The sequence below is a fragment of the Clupea harengus genome, chromosome 25 (genome assembly GCF_900700415.2).
Source record: "Clupea harengus chromosome 25, Ch_v2.0.2, whole genome shotgun sequence".
In the NCBI taxonomy this organism is placed as follows: Eukaryota; Metazoa; Chordata; class Actinopteri; order Clupeiformes; family Clupeidae; genus Clupea; species Clupea harengus.
In genome coordinates this window covers 9,520,458-9,533,319 of record NC_045176.1, presented here as the reverse complement: position 1 = coordinate 9,533,319, position 12,862 = coordinate 9,520,458, and the positions used below count along the sequence as shown (strand labels likewise).

Genomic DNA, 12,862 nt, shown 5'->3' with positions numbered 1-12,862 from the left:
GAGTAGACTACTGAATGCCCCCCCCCCCCCTGCCCGCCTCTCTGTGCTAACACCCTGATGACACACAGTTTCTGTCTGGCTCCAACCACCAACCACTGGACATGTTCTGATGTGTTTGCTCTTCTTCTGAATTGTTCGGTTTTCCCTCAGGTTTTTCTGGAAGTGGTGGTGGAAAGACAACCTTTTTTTTTTAAAATTTTTTATTTTTACATGGATTAAAAACAGAATGGATTTGGATGGATTTATTTCATCTCTCGTTGGAGAGTGTTTTCTTCTTTCCACAGTTTAAATTCTCCTTGAATTGACAGTGTGTTTTCTTTGTGTCCGCCTTGAGTGAGTCTTTCAATCAAAATGTTTAAAATAGACTATTGAGTGTGCTGGCCTTGTGTGTCCCTCTGAGCATGCCGTAGAGTGGTTGTCATTGGTGAGCTGCTCTTTTGAGAGCTTCAGGGCCATTTGGATGAATGGCTGTCTGGCAGTGGGCCTTTTCTTTGTACACAGAGCACAGCTAAAGTGCATTGTGTTGTATTGTTTACTGAGCATTTCCTATTATTCTGTATGCAAGCACATGTGTCAACACTGGGCCTCAATACATCCACACTAAAAAAAAAAGAAAAAAGGTTTTTTTTAATCACTTATTCCAAGGATTACCAAAAAATAAAACTGTCAACTGGTCCTTTGAAAAGTTTGCTTTACATACAAAGAGAGATATTCAAATGATTGATCTGCATTCACCTAGCTTAGCATTCACCTAGCTTAGCATTCACGGTTGTTTTTGTACCCACTGAAATTAAGCTGGTCAAGTGTTCTGTTGGAAGGAGTTCAGTAGGTTTGTGTGTGTGTGTGTGTGTGTGTGTGTCCACCTTGTCATTAAATGCTTGTATCGACCGTTCAGGGCGATGCTTGTTGACCATCTGCACAGTCTCTTTTAGGCAGCTTTGTTTTTTCACTGCTACCTCTTAGAGAGAGAGAGAGAGAGACAGACAAACAGACAGAGACAGACAGAGAGACAGACAGAGAGACAGACAGAGAGACAGACAGAGAGACAGACAGAGAGACAGACAGAGAGAGAGACAGACAAACAGACAGAGACAGAGAGAGAGAGACAGACAGAGACAGAGAGAGAGAGACAGACAGAGAGACAGACAGAGAGAGAGACAGAGAGAGAGACAGACAAACAGACAGAGAGAGAGAGAATAGATGCATATGTGAGGGTTAATTGATTATTTGTTTGCTGGGTTCTTTTTTCCAACCCCACATATTCGGTTTGAATCTGGAAGCTTTTGCAGATTTTAAGTACTTGTCACACACCGGCTTTTCAGAGCATCTGGTGCCTAAAAAGAGCCTCGCTGCCCTACACTAAAAAAACAGCATTCAGTTCCACCCCTGGCCCTGGCTGTTTGACCGTGAGGTAAAATCAGGCCACCATCAATTCCTGTGCCATCCCAGCTTCCACCCCTTTGCTCCGGCCGTCTCCGATCTCATTTCTGCCCTCCGCTGTCTCTCCCTTTCCCAGAGCCTCTCTCTTTCTTTCTCCCCCTGGCTTCTCCCAGCAGTGGTCGGCGGTCGCTCAGGCCCCTGCCTCCAAGCTGACGCCCGCTAACTGCTGTTCACTCTTTGTGGGCAACAATGGCCAGGCCAGGCCCCTGCCTGAGGCCTAGACAGCCCCGCTTGGAGAACAAAGGGGGCCCTGTGAACGGCGGGCCCAGTGGGCAGCCGGCGCGAGAGGAGCAAAGCAGGTCAGGGTGAGATTAAGACAGCAACGATGGGGTTAGCCTAGCGGCTGAAGCTAGGCTAATGGGTATATCCTAGCCAATAGCACAGCGTGTCTGTGGATGAGGTGTTTGGGTGGGGGTGGGGGTAGGTGGTGGTGGAGAGGACTGCTAAGACAATGGAGGAGTATTTTTGGAATGGGAGGCGGAATAGGGGGGGGGGGTATAAGCCAGAAGGAGGAGGAGTTGGGGTAATTAGAGATGCCACCATTGCCGCTTCAGCTGATTTTCTTCTCCCTTGCCTCCCGCTTTTTGTTTAGCACACCTTCAGGGTTTTTCTTCGTCGCCATCATGCATGCAAGACTGGAGCTGTTGGTGTCTGTTGGCTTGGGTCTTTTGTGCTCACGCTCTCTCTCCCTCCACCCCATTATGTGTTTTTTATTGTTCTAGTCCATATGCTATGCCTGGTTCGATAGGCATTTGATGGGGGAGAAAACCATCACTGGGAGTTGCTGCGTGGACTGAAGGTGCTGCAGATTACATTGTCTGTTTGACTAGCATCTTGGCTGGAGATGAGAAGACAATGAGGAGTTTATGGTTTCCATGGTGGGGAGGAGGAAATAGCAGGGAGGCAGCACTACTGGGAGCAGCCCCAGAGCACATATTGACTTTTCTTAACCTTGTGCTAGTGTGTTTCAAGTACACAGGCAGTTTGTTTGAACTTTAGTATATCTCTTTCTTTCTTTCTCTTTATCCTTTCTTTCTTTCTAGCTGAGTGCTAGTATGCTACACAGACGAAGCGGTAGCTGCAGATTTGTCATGCACAAGTTCAAATGAAAACAAAAGTCCCTGTCTGTTACTCAAATGCCGTCTCTCTCACGCCCATCCCTCCCTCCCTTTCAGTCTTCACACACTGATTGAGCTTTGTTTTGTTATGTTTTGTTTAATGTGACTCAGGAAATATAAGCCTCTTAAAACGCACTTATCGAGTGGCACAGACCGTGCCTCCAGAACAAACGTGCAGAGCTTAAAGGAGGCATTGTGTCCCGCGGACGGCTCCTTGTCAAACGCAGGCAAGCAGATGGTTTGTACATGCCCGCATATTAAGCAGAATCTTTCACATGTCTGAGGAGACGGGACGGCAAAGGGCCAAAAAACGCCATGGAAGTTTAGGGGGCACAGCCAACGAGTGAGGTGCTTTGGGGCAGTACAATCGGTTCTAGTGAGGGCAGAGTTGAAATGCTTGACAAGTGGTGTAGTGAGGCTGTTTTCTGGGATGGTCCGTGGCAAAGTGAGGGGATAAATACCGACCGGTGACCTTTTAAAGCTGTCACGTTCTCTTAGCCGGCCCAATGGCCTGATAGCTAACTGCTGGCTTTCTTAAGGTCCAGGGGACAAAGACGACATAGTCTGGGGAAAGCCAGCAGTCCCCTTGTGCAACATGTCCGTGATGAAGGGTGGTGTGTCTGGAGGGCTCTGACAGGAATCCTCTCAGACATGTATGTCCTTTCAAATTAGCAGTTTTGGAAAGCTGATTCTCATTACTATTGGGTCCGCAGGCTGCTCGCATAGAAAGAGTACGTGTATGTCTTCTGAAAGCAAAAATATGGAGCGTGCTATTTTTCCCAGCTGTATGTAGCACAACTCGGTGTAGATGTGGCGCGTCGCAGCCCAGGGAAACGCTGCCCCCATTGCACACCGGGTGAGGGAGAGGGAGGGATATTTACAATCGGCTCTGTTTTTGCAGTGGTCTTTTCTTCCCCTCTAAGGACAAGACCCAAGACCTTGGTGCATCACAAGCATCAGAAAATAACAATGAAAGGAAATCCCACTTACAGCATCCCCCCATCCCCTGCTCTGTGCTCTCCTTAGCACAGCGTTTCAAGTGTCTCTGCTTTTATCTGGAGCAGCACATCTGTGCCAGTCCAAAGTCTCTAGTTCATTTGATCTCTCCTCCTGCGTTTTCATTTCCACCACCATCCTCTCCCTCCTTGCTCTTCATCCTTTTTTGTCTGTCTGCTTTTCCTAAGGCCCTCGTCATGGAACTGAGACCCATAGGGCTTTTTGCTCTGCTCGTCATGGAACTGAGGCCCATAGGGCTTTTTTTGCTCTGAAGGCCCTTGTGCACAGAAGGGCCAGATTGCGTCCGCTCCCACTGCATTGTGAGGCCTTTTCACCCTGATGCGATGTGATTACGCCTGCTATTCATTTAGCCTCTCTGTTCCCCATGCACAATGCACACGCATCTCATGGTCGGATGAAGGGGAGGGGAGGGGAGGGGTGGGGTGGGTCGACACGAAGGAAGAAAAACCCCTGATGCATCTTTCTATGCAAGTCATCCCCACTGTTTGAGAGTAGGGCAGAAAGGTGTTGTGATGGTGATTGTGGCAGTGGGGTAGTTTAAAGAGAAAAGGGAGATGATTGAACCCTCCCCTCCTCTACTCTCCTCCCACCACTCTCTCTCTCTCTCTCTCTCTCTCTCTGTCTTTCTTTCTCTTTCTCTGCACTCTACCGTTCACCACATCAGAAATCAATTGGGAGTGATCATGACAAATGGCTCCCCAAACGAATGGGGCGAACGAAGCGAGCGAGCGTGCGAAATGAACGAACAAACGGGGAGCTCGGGGCGTTTTGAGAGACATCATAAATGAATCAATCAGAACTCCATTCTTTATCGCGCCGCGCCGGCCCCCGTATCCCTGCTCCTGCTCCTGCTCTCTGGCTTTTTTTTGTTTTGTTTTGTTGTTCATGCGTGCGCTCGCGTGTGTGTGTGTGTCGCCCTCTACATATGCATGTCTGCTGTGTGCAGATAGAGAAGGGGGGTCGGGGAGGGGCATGCACGGGGTGTTAACCGTATTGGTGCCGGGACAGATGGAAGATGGGGAGTCAGAAAGAGATGGAGGGAGAGGGAGGGAGGGAGAGAGAGAGAGGGAGGGGTAAGGAGAGGAAAAGGGGTGGCGGGGGCAAGGCCTCTTGTGTCTGAAGCCGCTGCTCTCTCAGTCCCTTCATGGCTGATTAGAGGCTAATGTTTAAGGGCAGGGAGGGAGCAGCGCTCTGATTGGCTGCCCTGGCACCCGCGTGGGTGGAGCCACGCAGGAGCAGCAGATGGTGCCATTGCAGAGATGGAGGGGAGGAGAAGGAGAGGGGAGGGAGAGAGGGACCTGAATGAAGTGAATGAATGAATTGAGAGATAGAGGGGGTGTGCTCTCCTCCGTCTTCTCGTTTTCCGCACCTCTCCGCTCCTCTTGTCCTCCTAGCTCTGTCCGCTGCCTCGGGCCCCGTCTCTCTCTCGCAGGCCCCACCGCTGCACGCCGTGCCTCGGCCGTCCTCGCCCACCCCAGCCAGATGGCCGGTGGGGCTCGCAAGGGGGCGCAAATGACTGCTGCTAAAGCCCAAGCCTGGATGAGCTGGAGTATTAGCCTGCATTGGCTTTGGATTAATTATGATACATGCATGCAACTCCCACAGCCCTCCTCACATCTGCCTAACTGCTATGGCATCGCCTCGGCCGACCCTCGTCAGCTTCCCCCATATGTTGGGCTCCAGTAAAATCTCACTGGAACAGGCCAGGGGGTTGGGTTTGGGGGTTGGGGGTGGGGGTGGGGGTTGGTGGTTGATGAGTTGCATTAGACGTTAATGCTCAGGGGGTGGAAGAGACTCCTGAGAGAGCGTTCAGTCCTGTCATACGGTCCGTACACAGCACGCAGTCTCCCTCATCTCACACACACACACACACACGCACGCGCTACATGTGTGCCTTTGTTCTCACATTGTAGGTGAATGTGTTTCATGATCTCCGACACTGTTGATGTGGATATTAAGACTGACTCGTATACAGAGCAGAGAACTGCAGGCAGTAGCTGTGTGTCTCACGTTCCAGACCGGTTCTTTCCTGAGCGGGGCTTTGTTGGAAAAACCATGTATATATTAAACACAGATGTCACCCCTTATCACAGCAGCCATGTGTACATTAAACAAGCCAGTCAAGCATGTGACTCAGTTCCTACTGGATCAGCCATGGTGTGTGTGTGTGTGTGTGTGTGTGTGTGTGTGTGTGCGCGCATGCGTACTTTATGCAGACGCTATAATCAGAGTGCTTGTAGGAATCAATCAAGCAGCAGAGGAAGAGGACCCATAGTGTGTGTGTTTGTGCGTGCGGGCGTGTGTGTGTGTGTGTGTGTGTGTGTGTGCGTGCGTGCATTTGTGTGTGTGTTTGCTACGTGAGCGTGAAGAGTGACCCACATTGAGCTTCCCCCTTGCTGACGCGGCGTCTTGCACTGTGAGTGACACAGCCCCTTCCATCTGCTTACGACACACAGCCCTCCCTCGCTCCCTCGGGCCCTCTCTCCAAACACTGCTTTGGGGGTGCCCCTTGCCCCTCTCCCCCTCCCCCTGCTTCCTCACACACCCACCCCCCTCCCCTCCTGAAATTGCTGGTCTCCAGCACGCCGGGGTCCTCTGTGTGGCTAGCCTGAAAAGAGCATCAGCACAGAGGAGACAGAGGCATTCATTCAGCTCCATATCCTCCCCAACAAAAGGCAAGGCAGAGGGGGTGGCCGAGGAGAGACAACGAGGAAGAAGAAGGAGGAGAAGTGGTAGAGGAAGGGGGGCAGAGGAGGAGAGGAGAGAAGGAGGAGAGAGGGCACTGGTGAAAGGCGAGCAGGGCTCTTCACGTCCATCAGAGGCAGCTGCCTCTCCCTCCCTCCCTCCCTCCCTCTTGCACTCTTTCTCTCCGGCTCCCTCTCTTTCTGTCATATGAGCTGATGGGGACCCTGGGTCCTCCTCAATAACCCCGCCAGCAGGCCCTGTCACACACACTGTCAGAGACGGAACGGGAGAGAGAAGGAGAGAGAGAGAGAGGGAGAGAGGGAGAGAGAGAGAGAGAGAGAGAGAGAGAGAGAGAGAGAGAGAGAGAGAGAGAGAGAGAGAGAGAGAGAGAGAGAGAGAGAGAGAGAGAGAGAGAGAGAGAGAGAGAGAGAGAGAGAGAGAGAGAGAGAGAGAGAGTGGCTTGTTCTCCATACCTGTCAGCTTGAAATTGTGTTCTTAGCATATGCATTCATTTCCTGAAGGTCAACAATACAGATTAGACTCAAGGTGAGGTGTGTGTGTGTGTGTGTGTGTGTGTGTGTATACCATTTGCACATGGCCACTGGTGCAGTGTACATTGTGCACCGCTGACTAATCACACAGCTGAATATTTGCATTGTGGTCCCCATGCCAATGTCAAGGCTCTCATGCATATGCAGCAGTATTAAGTGGATGTGATGCTGCCCTGTCCTTGGGACTTTCTCTGAAACTTTTCTTTTTGATGCCAGACAGGTGTTCCTACCTTTCTCATAACATATTCTTGGATTAAGTTTGTTTTAATGCACAACCTCACAAACGACCCTCCCCACTGACTTGAGAACAGTAACATCTCATTGAATAACATTCCAAACCCCTTTTGAAATAACCCGATCATCTCAGTGTTTGGTGTCTCATTAGCCACAGTGCTAACAAAACGTTCTCTTCCTCTCCCTGTGCTAAGTGATTTCGCCTAGCAACGCTGAAAGCATCCGCCGGCACGGCCGGCCCAGCCCCCAGCCCAGGTCATTGTTGCCGCAGCATTACTGTAAGTGGGGTATCATCCTTCGCTGTGTGGTAAGCCAGGCTGTGCTGCACACAAAGGCCCCTGCTGAGTCACCTGGCCTCCTAGGGTTCAGTGTGGCTCCAGTTGCAACATCATCTTCTTTCGCTCCCTGTCTCACTCTCTCTCTCTTGCGCGCTCTCTCTCTCTTGCGCTCCCTCTCTCTCTCTCTCTCTCTCTTACGCTCGCGCTCTCTCTCTTGTGCTCTCTCTCTCTCTCTCTCTCTCTTGTGCTCTCTCTGTCTCTCTTGCGCTCGCTCTCTCTCTCCCTCTCTCTTGTGCTCTCTCTCTCTCTCCCTCTCTCTGTGTCACACTGCTTCCTCTCCTCTCCTCTCCTCTCTGTCTCTGGTGAGGCTATGTGAGTCAGCACAGCCGTGCACCAGACTCAGAGCAGCACATCTCAGCTCAGCTCCGAGGAGCCGCTGTGAGCACGCAGCTTTTTAGCAGGCCGTTTCGCAACGCACGTCTACGCCACACACTTCCCGTTAGCAGGGCTAACAGAGATTAAAAGAGGAGGGAATGTGCTCAATTGCTTTGCTGTGGTTCTGTGTACACTTTCAGTAAGGGAAGATTTCCATGGGAAGTCTCGAGAAGTAGTTCAGTTTTTCCCTGCCACATCTAGCGGCGGCAGAGGCCCTCTCAAAGAGAATGCCCTGGCACAGTACGTCAGTGGGCAGCAAGTGCTTCTCAGTAGTCTTGCATGAGGGACTATAGGCCCTAGCTGGCAGTCCTGCTCACTAACTACAGGCAACTGTGGCTCCGTGGCTTTCCCATCTCAGGACAACCTTCACCATTCCTGGTTTATTCCCGTTATCATAAAAGGACTGCTGGCTACGGTGTCTGTGTGATTTCACTAGGCAAGGTTAGGTCTCTTTGTACCCAAGCCTGCGCTTGAAGGAGTTTCACAAGGGCCCCACTTTGCACAGAATGTGTTTTTTTTTTCTCCACATCACAATAGAGGAGTTTTCTGTGAATGTGAGATTAGGGCCCTTCCTGCAGGAACTAAGGCAAAGCTGCTCCCGTGCCTGAGCGGAGAGCGGGGGAGCGGGGAGGATAGAGCCGTAGCCCGCAGCTGGCCTGCAAGGCCGCCGGTTTAATGATTCACTCCGCTCACTGCCATATCCTCGCCGTGCCACAGCATGGCCGCCTCATGCAAATCCCCCCCCCGCTTCGGCTCATTTTTATGGATTCTTGGTTAATCATTGTTGATAAAAACATGCGTATTTTCGACCTTCTGTAGCACATTTCCTGTTTTGCGGGGTGGGGGGGGGGAGAGTGAAATAAAATAAAAGTTGAGCCTGAAAGCAATGGAAAGCCCCAGCCATCCCAACTCCCCTCTCTGTTTGCGTCCTGTTTTCTCCCTTTGAAGTGCACCGTGTGTGCCGTGAGTCATGTGCGGCTTGTGGAGGTAGCTCCAGCGCTCCAGCGCTCCCCTCCTCTGTCCTTTATCAAAATGAAAACAGACATGGCCATAAACTCCCCTTAATCAGATGGCTCTGTGCTTTTGGCTCAGCCTGAAAGGCCTTGGCAGTAAATTGGATGTCGGATTTCTTTTCGGAGCAAAATCTGGGGAGGGGTGCCTGAGGAGGACGGGTGAGGAGGAGGAGGAGGGAAGAGGGAGAGGGAAGAGGGAGAGGGGGGAGGTGGAGCTGATCAGAAGAACTCGTCTGGAAAAGCCTTTTGTGGGATTTGGCAAGGCAACAGCCAGTTTACCCATGCTTATTAGGCACCTCTGTCGCCATAGGAATTCTCTTGTCTGTGTCTGTGTGCGTGCGTGTTTGTGTGTTAGGGTGTGGGGTCACAATCAGCTTGGTGGAGCCCTTGGTCATCACTGCACAGAGGACTATAGGCATTGTTATCCCACTGGCTGTGAGCAGTGTGTAGGCTGCCATTGGCACAGGGAAGCCTAAAGCCAGACGAGATGTTCTCACTTGAGACGGCCTCCATCTGTGCCACTCCGTGTCCTGATCCTGCCTCGCCTTTCCTCCAGGGCCATTCATACACTCATACGTCTCCGTGTTCTCACACAATGAGCTCGTGCCATGGTCCAGGATTGAGAAAAGAAAACCTATTTCGCCAGTCCTCTGTATACCCCCATTTCCCTCTTGTCTAGTGTGTGTGTGTGTGTGTGTGTGTGTGTGTGTGTGTGTGTGTGTGTGTGTGTGTGTGTGTGTGTGTGTGTGTGTGTGTGTGTGTGTGTTGTAGCTATGACTAAAGTGTGACGGAATAATCCTCAACCCCCATACCCCCTTCATCTCTCTCTCTCTCTCTCTCTCTCTCTCTCTCTCTCTCTCTCTGGCGCCCATCCTGACTGACTTAGCGGCCAGGCCTCTCCACTGGGCCGACTGGCTCACACTTCCCCCTTCCCATCCTGCCTCGCTGTAACCCCTCACCCTGTGCTGACGCCGGTGCTGCTTCTCTGGCTTCCCCTGCCACTGCCGACAGCATTCGCCGGACACTGAGCAGCGCCTCCTGGAGGCCCCCCGCTGGTAGTGCAGCCTCTCTGTGTAGCTGCTGGGTTTTCCCCAAAGTCTGATTCGCAGAAGTGCCATACTGCAAGACATAAAGGGGTCAAAGAGGAAGCCTGCAGGGAAAACGGTGTCCGCTTTCCCTGAAGTGTGTGTGTGTGTGTGTGTGTGTGTGTGTGTGTGTGTGTGTGTGTGTGTGTGTGTGTGTGTGTGTGTGTGTGTGTGTGTGTGTGTGTATTTGTGTACACAGACACACAGGGCCAGTGTTCCCAAGGGAAAAGTAGGAGTCTGTGGGGATGTATGGATCAGGTCAGATTACTTAATTCTTTGACAACACAAGCTCCACCCTCGGCCACCTGTATAGCTGCCATTCTCCTACCCCTCAACTGCAGAATGCAGCCTTTTGGAATAGCATGTGTCAATTCCTGCAGTCTGAATCTAATTCCTCGCTGAATCCAAATGCATTGTCTAGCTCTCCCCTCAAGCCATGTGGTTGGGGCCTCCAGAGCCAGGTGTCTCCGGCTTCTATTCACTAACCCCTCTCTTTCTCTCTCTCTCTCTTTCTCTCTCTCTTTCTCTCTCTCTCTTCCTCTCTCAGGTTTCCACCTCAGCGGCACGGTTACTGAGCCGGCCACGGCATCGGAGCCAGAGGTCACCCACCGCGTGGCCATCAGCTTCGACCGCTGCAAGATCACCTCGGTGACATGCGGCTGCGGCAACCGCGACATCTTCTACTGCGCGCACGTGGTGGCGCTCTCGCTCTACCGCATCCGCAAACCGGAGCAGGTGAAGCTGCGGCTGCCCATCTCCGAGACGCTCTTCCAGATGAACCGCGACCAGCTGCAGAAGCTGGTGCAGTACCTCATCACCGCGCACCACACCGAGGTGCTGCCCACCGCCCAGAAGCTCGCCGACGAGATCCTCTCCTCCAACTCCCAGATCAACCAAGTGCACGGTAAGGCCCGGGGCCAGAGAGAGAGGAGAAAATGTACTGTGATCCAAATCAGGTCTAACTTGAGTAAAGCATGCCTGCATGGGGACTCTGGTCGTCAGGGTATCGTATGGGTGAGAGATTCGTTTAATTTTATTTTTTCCTCCCCCCGTGTCCTGAACTCAAGTGTTTATAGGAAAATGTGCCCAGTCGTAAGAAGCCACGCTCCAGGGCTCTTGGCCAGGCTTCTCGTGGGACTGGTTTACTTTTACCTTTCGCTTTTTGTTCTGTTCATGAGCTGAAATGTCTTTGAATTTTCTGACAAATGTATCTTCAACAGGAACATGTATGCAGACCAGCTTATTCTTCCTAGTCAGCTTTGTTGCGGTTATTTTTTTTTTTTTGTATTCATTTTTTTCCCCTCACTTGACCTTGCCTTGTGCTCCCACTGGCCAGGTTTGTCTGTTGTTGTTTCACTGAAGCCTCCAGGAGGCATCAAACACTGCAGAGTCTCTGTGTAGTTTTTCCTCCCCCATTTCTACAGACTTGAAAGCGAAAGAGAGCAGCACAGAGCGATGAAAGGGGTAGAGGCAGAGAGAGGAAGAGCCTGGACCTCCTTTCACTCAAAGAGTTCCCGCTCTCATCCCTGTGTTTTGTGGGGCGAGAGCCGATCCAGAGGAATTGAGAGGAGGGATCTGCTCACCTCTCTCTTTCTCTCTCTCTTTCTTTCTTTCTTTCTCTCTCTCTATCTCTCTCTCTCTCTCTCTCGCTCTCTTTCTATCTTTCTTTCTCTCTCTCTCCAAATATTTATCTGGGTTGACTCTCAAACAAGGAAGCTCCCCTCTTTCTCTCAGTGGCCTGACCCTTTCTGAATGGAGACGGCAGGCTTGCAGTGTCTGGAGGCCCTCATTAGTGACATTCAGCAGGGGGGGTTGGGTTGTGAAGTAAGGGGTGGGGGGGGGTTGGGGTCTGAGGGGCTAAGCTTTGATTATGGAATTTGAATTATGAGACCTGGCCCAGCAAAGGCTTTGGTTGTTTGAATGAGCGCATCAAAGGGAGACGAGGGAACTACCTATAGCAGGCCCTCCCACCTATGGGCACGTATGATCTCCTGGCCCAAGGGTGTCTCTCTCTCTCTCTCTCTCTCTCTCTGTCGTGGCAGATTAAAGGAACCAGAGCTGGGCCCGTAATGAGTTCCACGGTCATTAGGAGAAAATGTTTTTAAGAACCGTGCCGAAACGGCGCTCTGTCATACGAGGCGCTAATGAGGCATGGCCGAACAAGAGGCAGAGTCGCTTTGACATCCTCACTCATGTGTTCCGTGTTCGGCTTAGCCCTGCTAGCCGCGGTGCATGCGGGAGAAAATGGCTTCATCTACGTGTTGAGGCCGCACCGCGTTATTATGCGCCGCTGCTTCTCCGTCAGAGACGCCCTGGCCAGTAGCTAGCCGTGTACACACACACACACACACACACACACACACACACACACACACACACACAAACACACAGGCTCCTGTGTCATATGAGCAAGATGATCTTAATCCATATAAATTCGGCCCGATCCTATTAAGATATTATCTGTGATGCCTCCTCTTATCACAAACACAACGACCGATAGAGCCCAAGGACGGAGCAATGTCAACGTCACGCGGGCATACCTGTACACAGAGCCAGGGCACAGTGGGACTAAAAAGGCTTGTGGTTAGTCTCAGGTTTGGGAGGAAGTGTTGGAGCTTTTAACCCGGGATGCCAGTCTTTTCACGATATAGGACGTTCCCAACGTGCAGAAAAGTTCTCCTAGTTCAGAGAGAGCTTTAACCTAAAGAGGATTGGGTTCAAACATGTGCTGAGACCACCCTCCCAAGTAATGGCCCTTAAATGCACTCATCCCTAAAGACTTATATCACATAAAGCCCAGCGATTGGTGGAAAACATGGCGCTTCCACACACCCAACCCTCTGCCACTCTTAGCTTTAGATCATTGGCGGAGGAGGAGTGGGGCTGAGCCGTAAACAACCCCCACCACACCAAACATCAAAACAAAAACAAAAACGCACAACTGTATTTCTACAAACCGGCTGATTGTTTATGTGCATTGTGCATGTTTTTTTTGTTTGTTTACAG

At 51.3% G+C, this 12,862-nt stretch overlaps 1 protein-coding gene across 3 annotated transcripts in view; it reads left to right on the top strand.

The window, feature by feature from the left end:
• zswim5 (zinc finger, SWIM-type containing 5) overlaps positions 1-12,862 on the top strand; it is a 47,932-nt gene that overhangs the window by 20,104 nt on the left and 14,966 nt on the right. For all 3 annotated transcript variants that reach the window (XM_031562888.2, XM_031562887.2, XM_012828005.3), the window contains exon 2: positions 10,404-10,760. In XM_031562888.2, the coding sequence (XP_031418748.1) occupies positions 10,404-10,760 (357 nt within the window). The remainder of the gene's footprint in view (positions 1-10,403; positions 10,761-12,862) is intronic.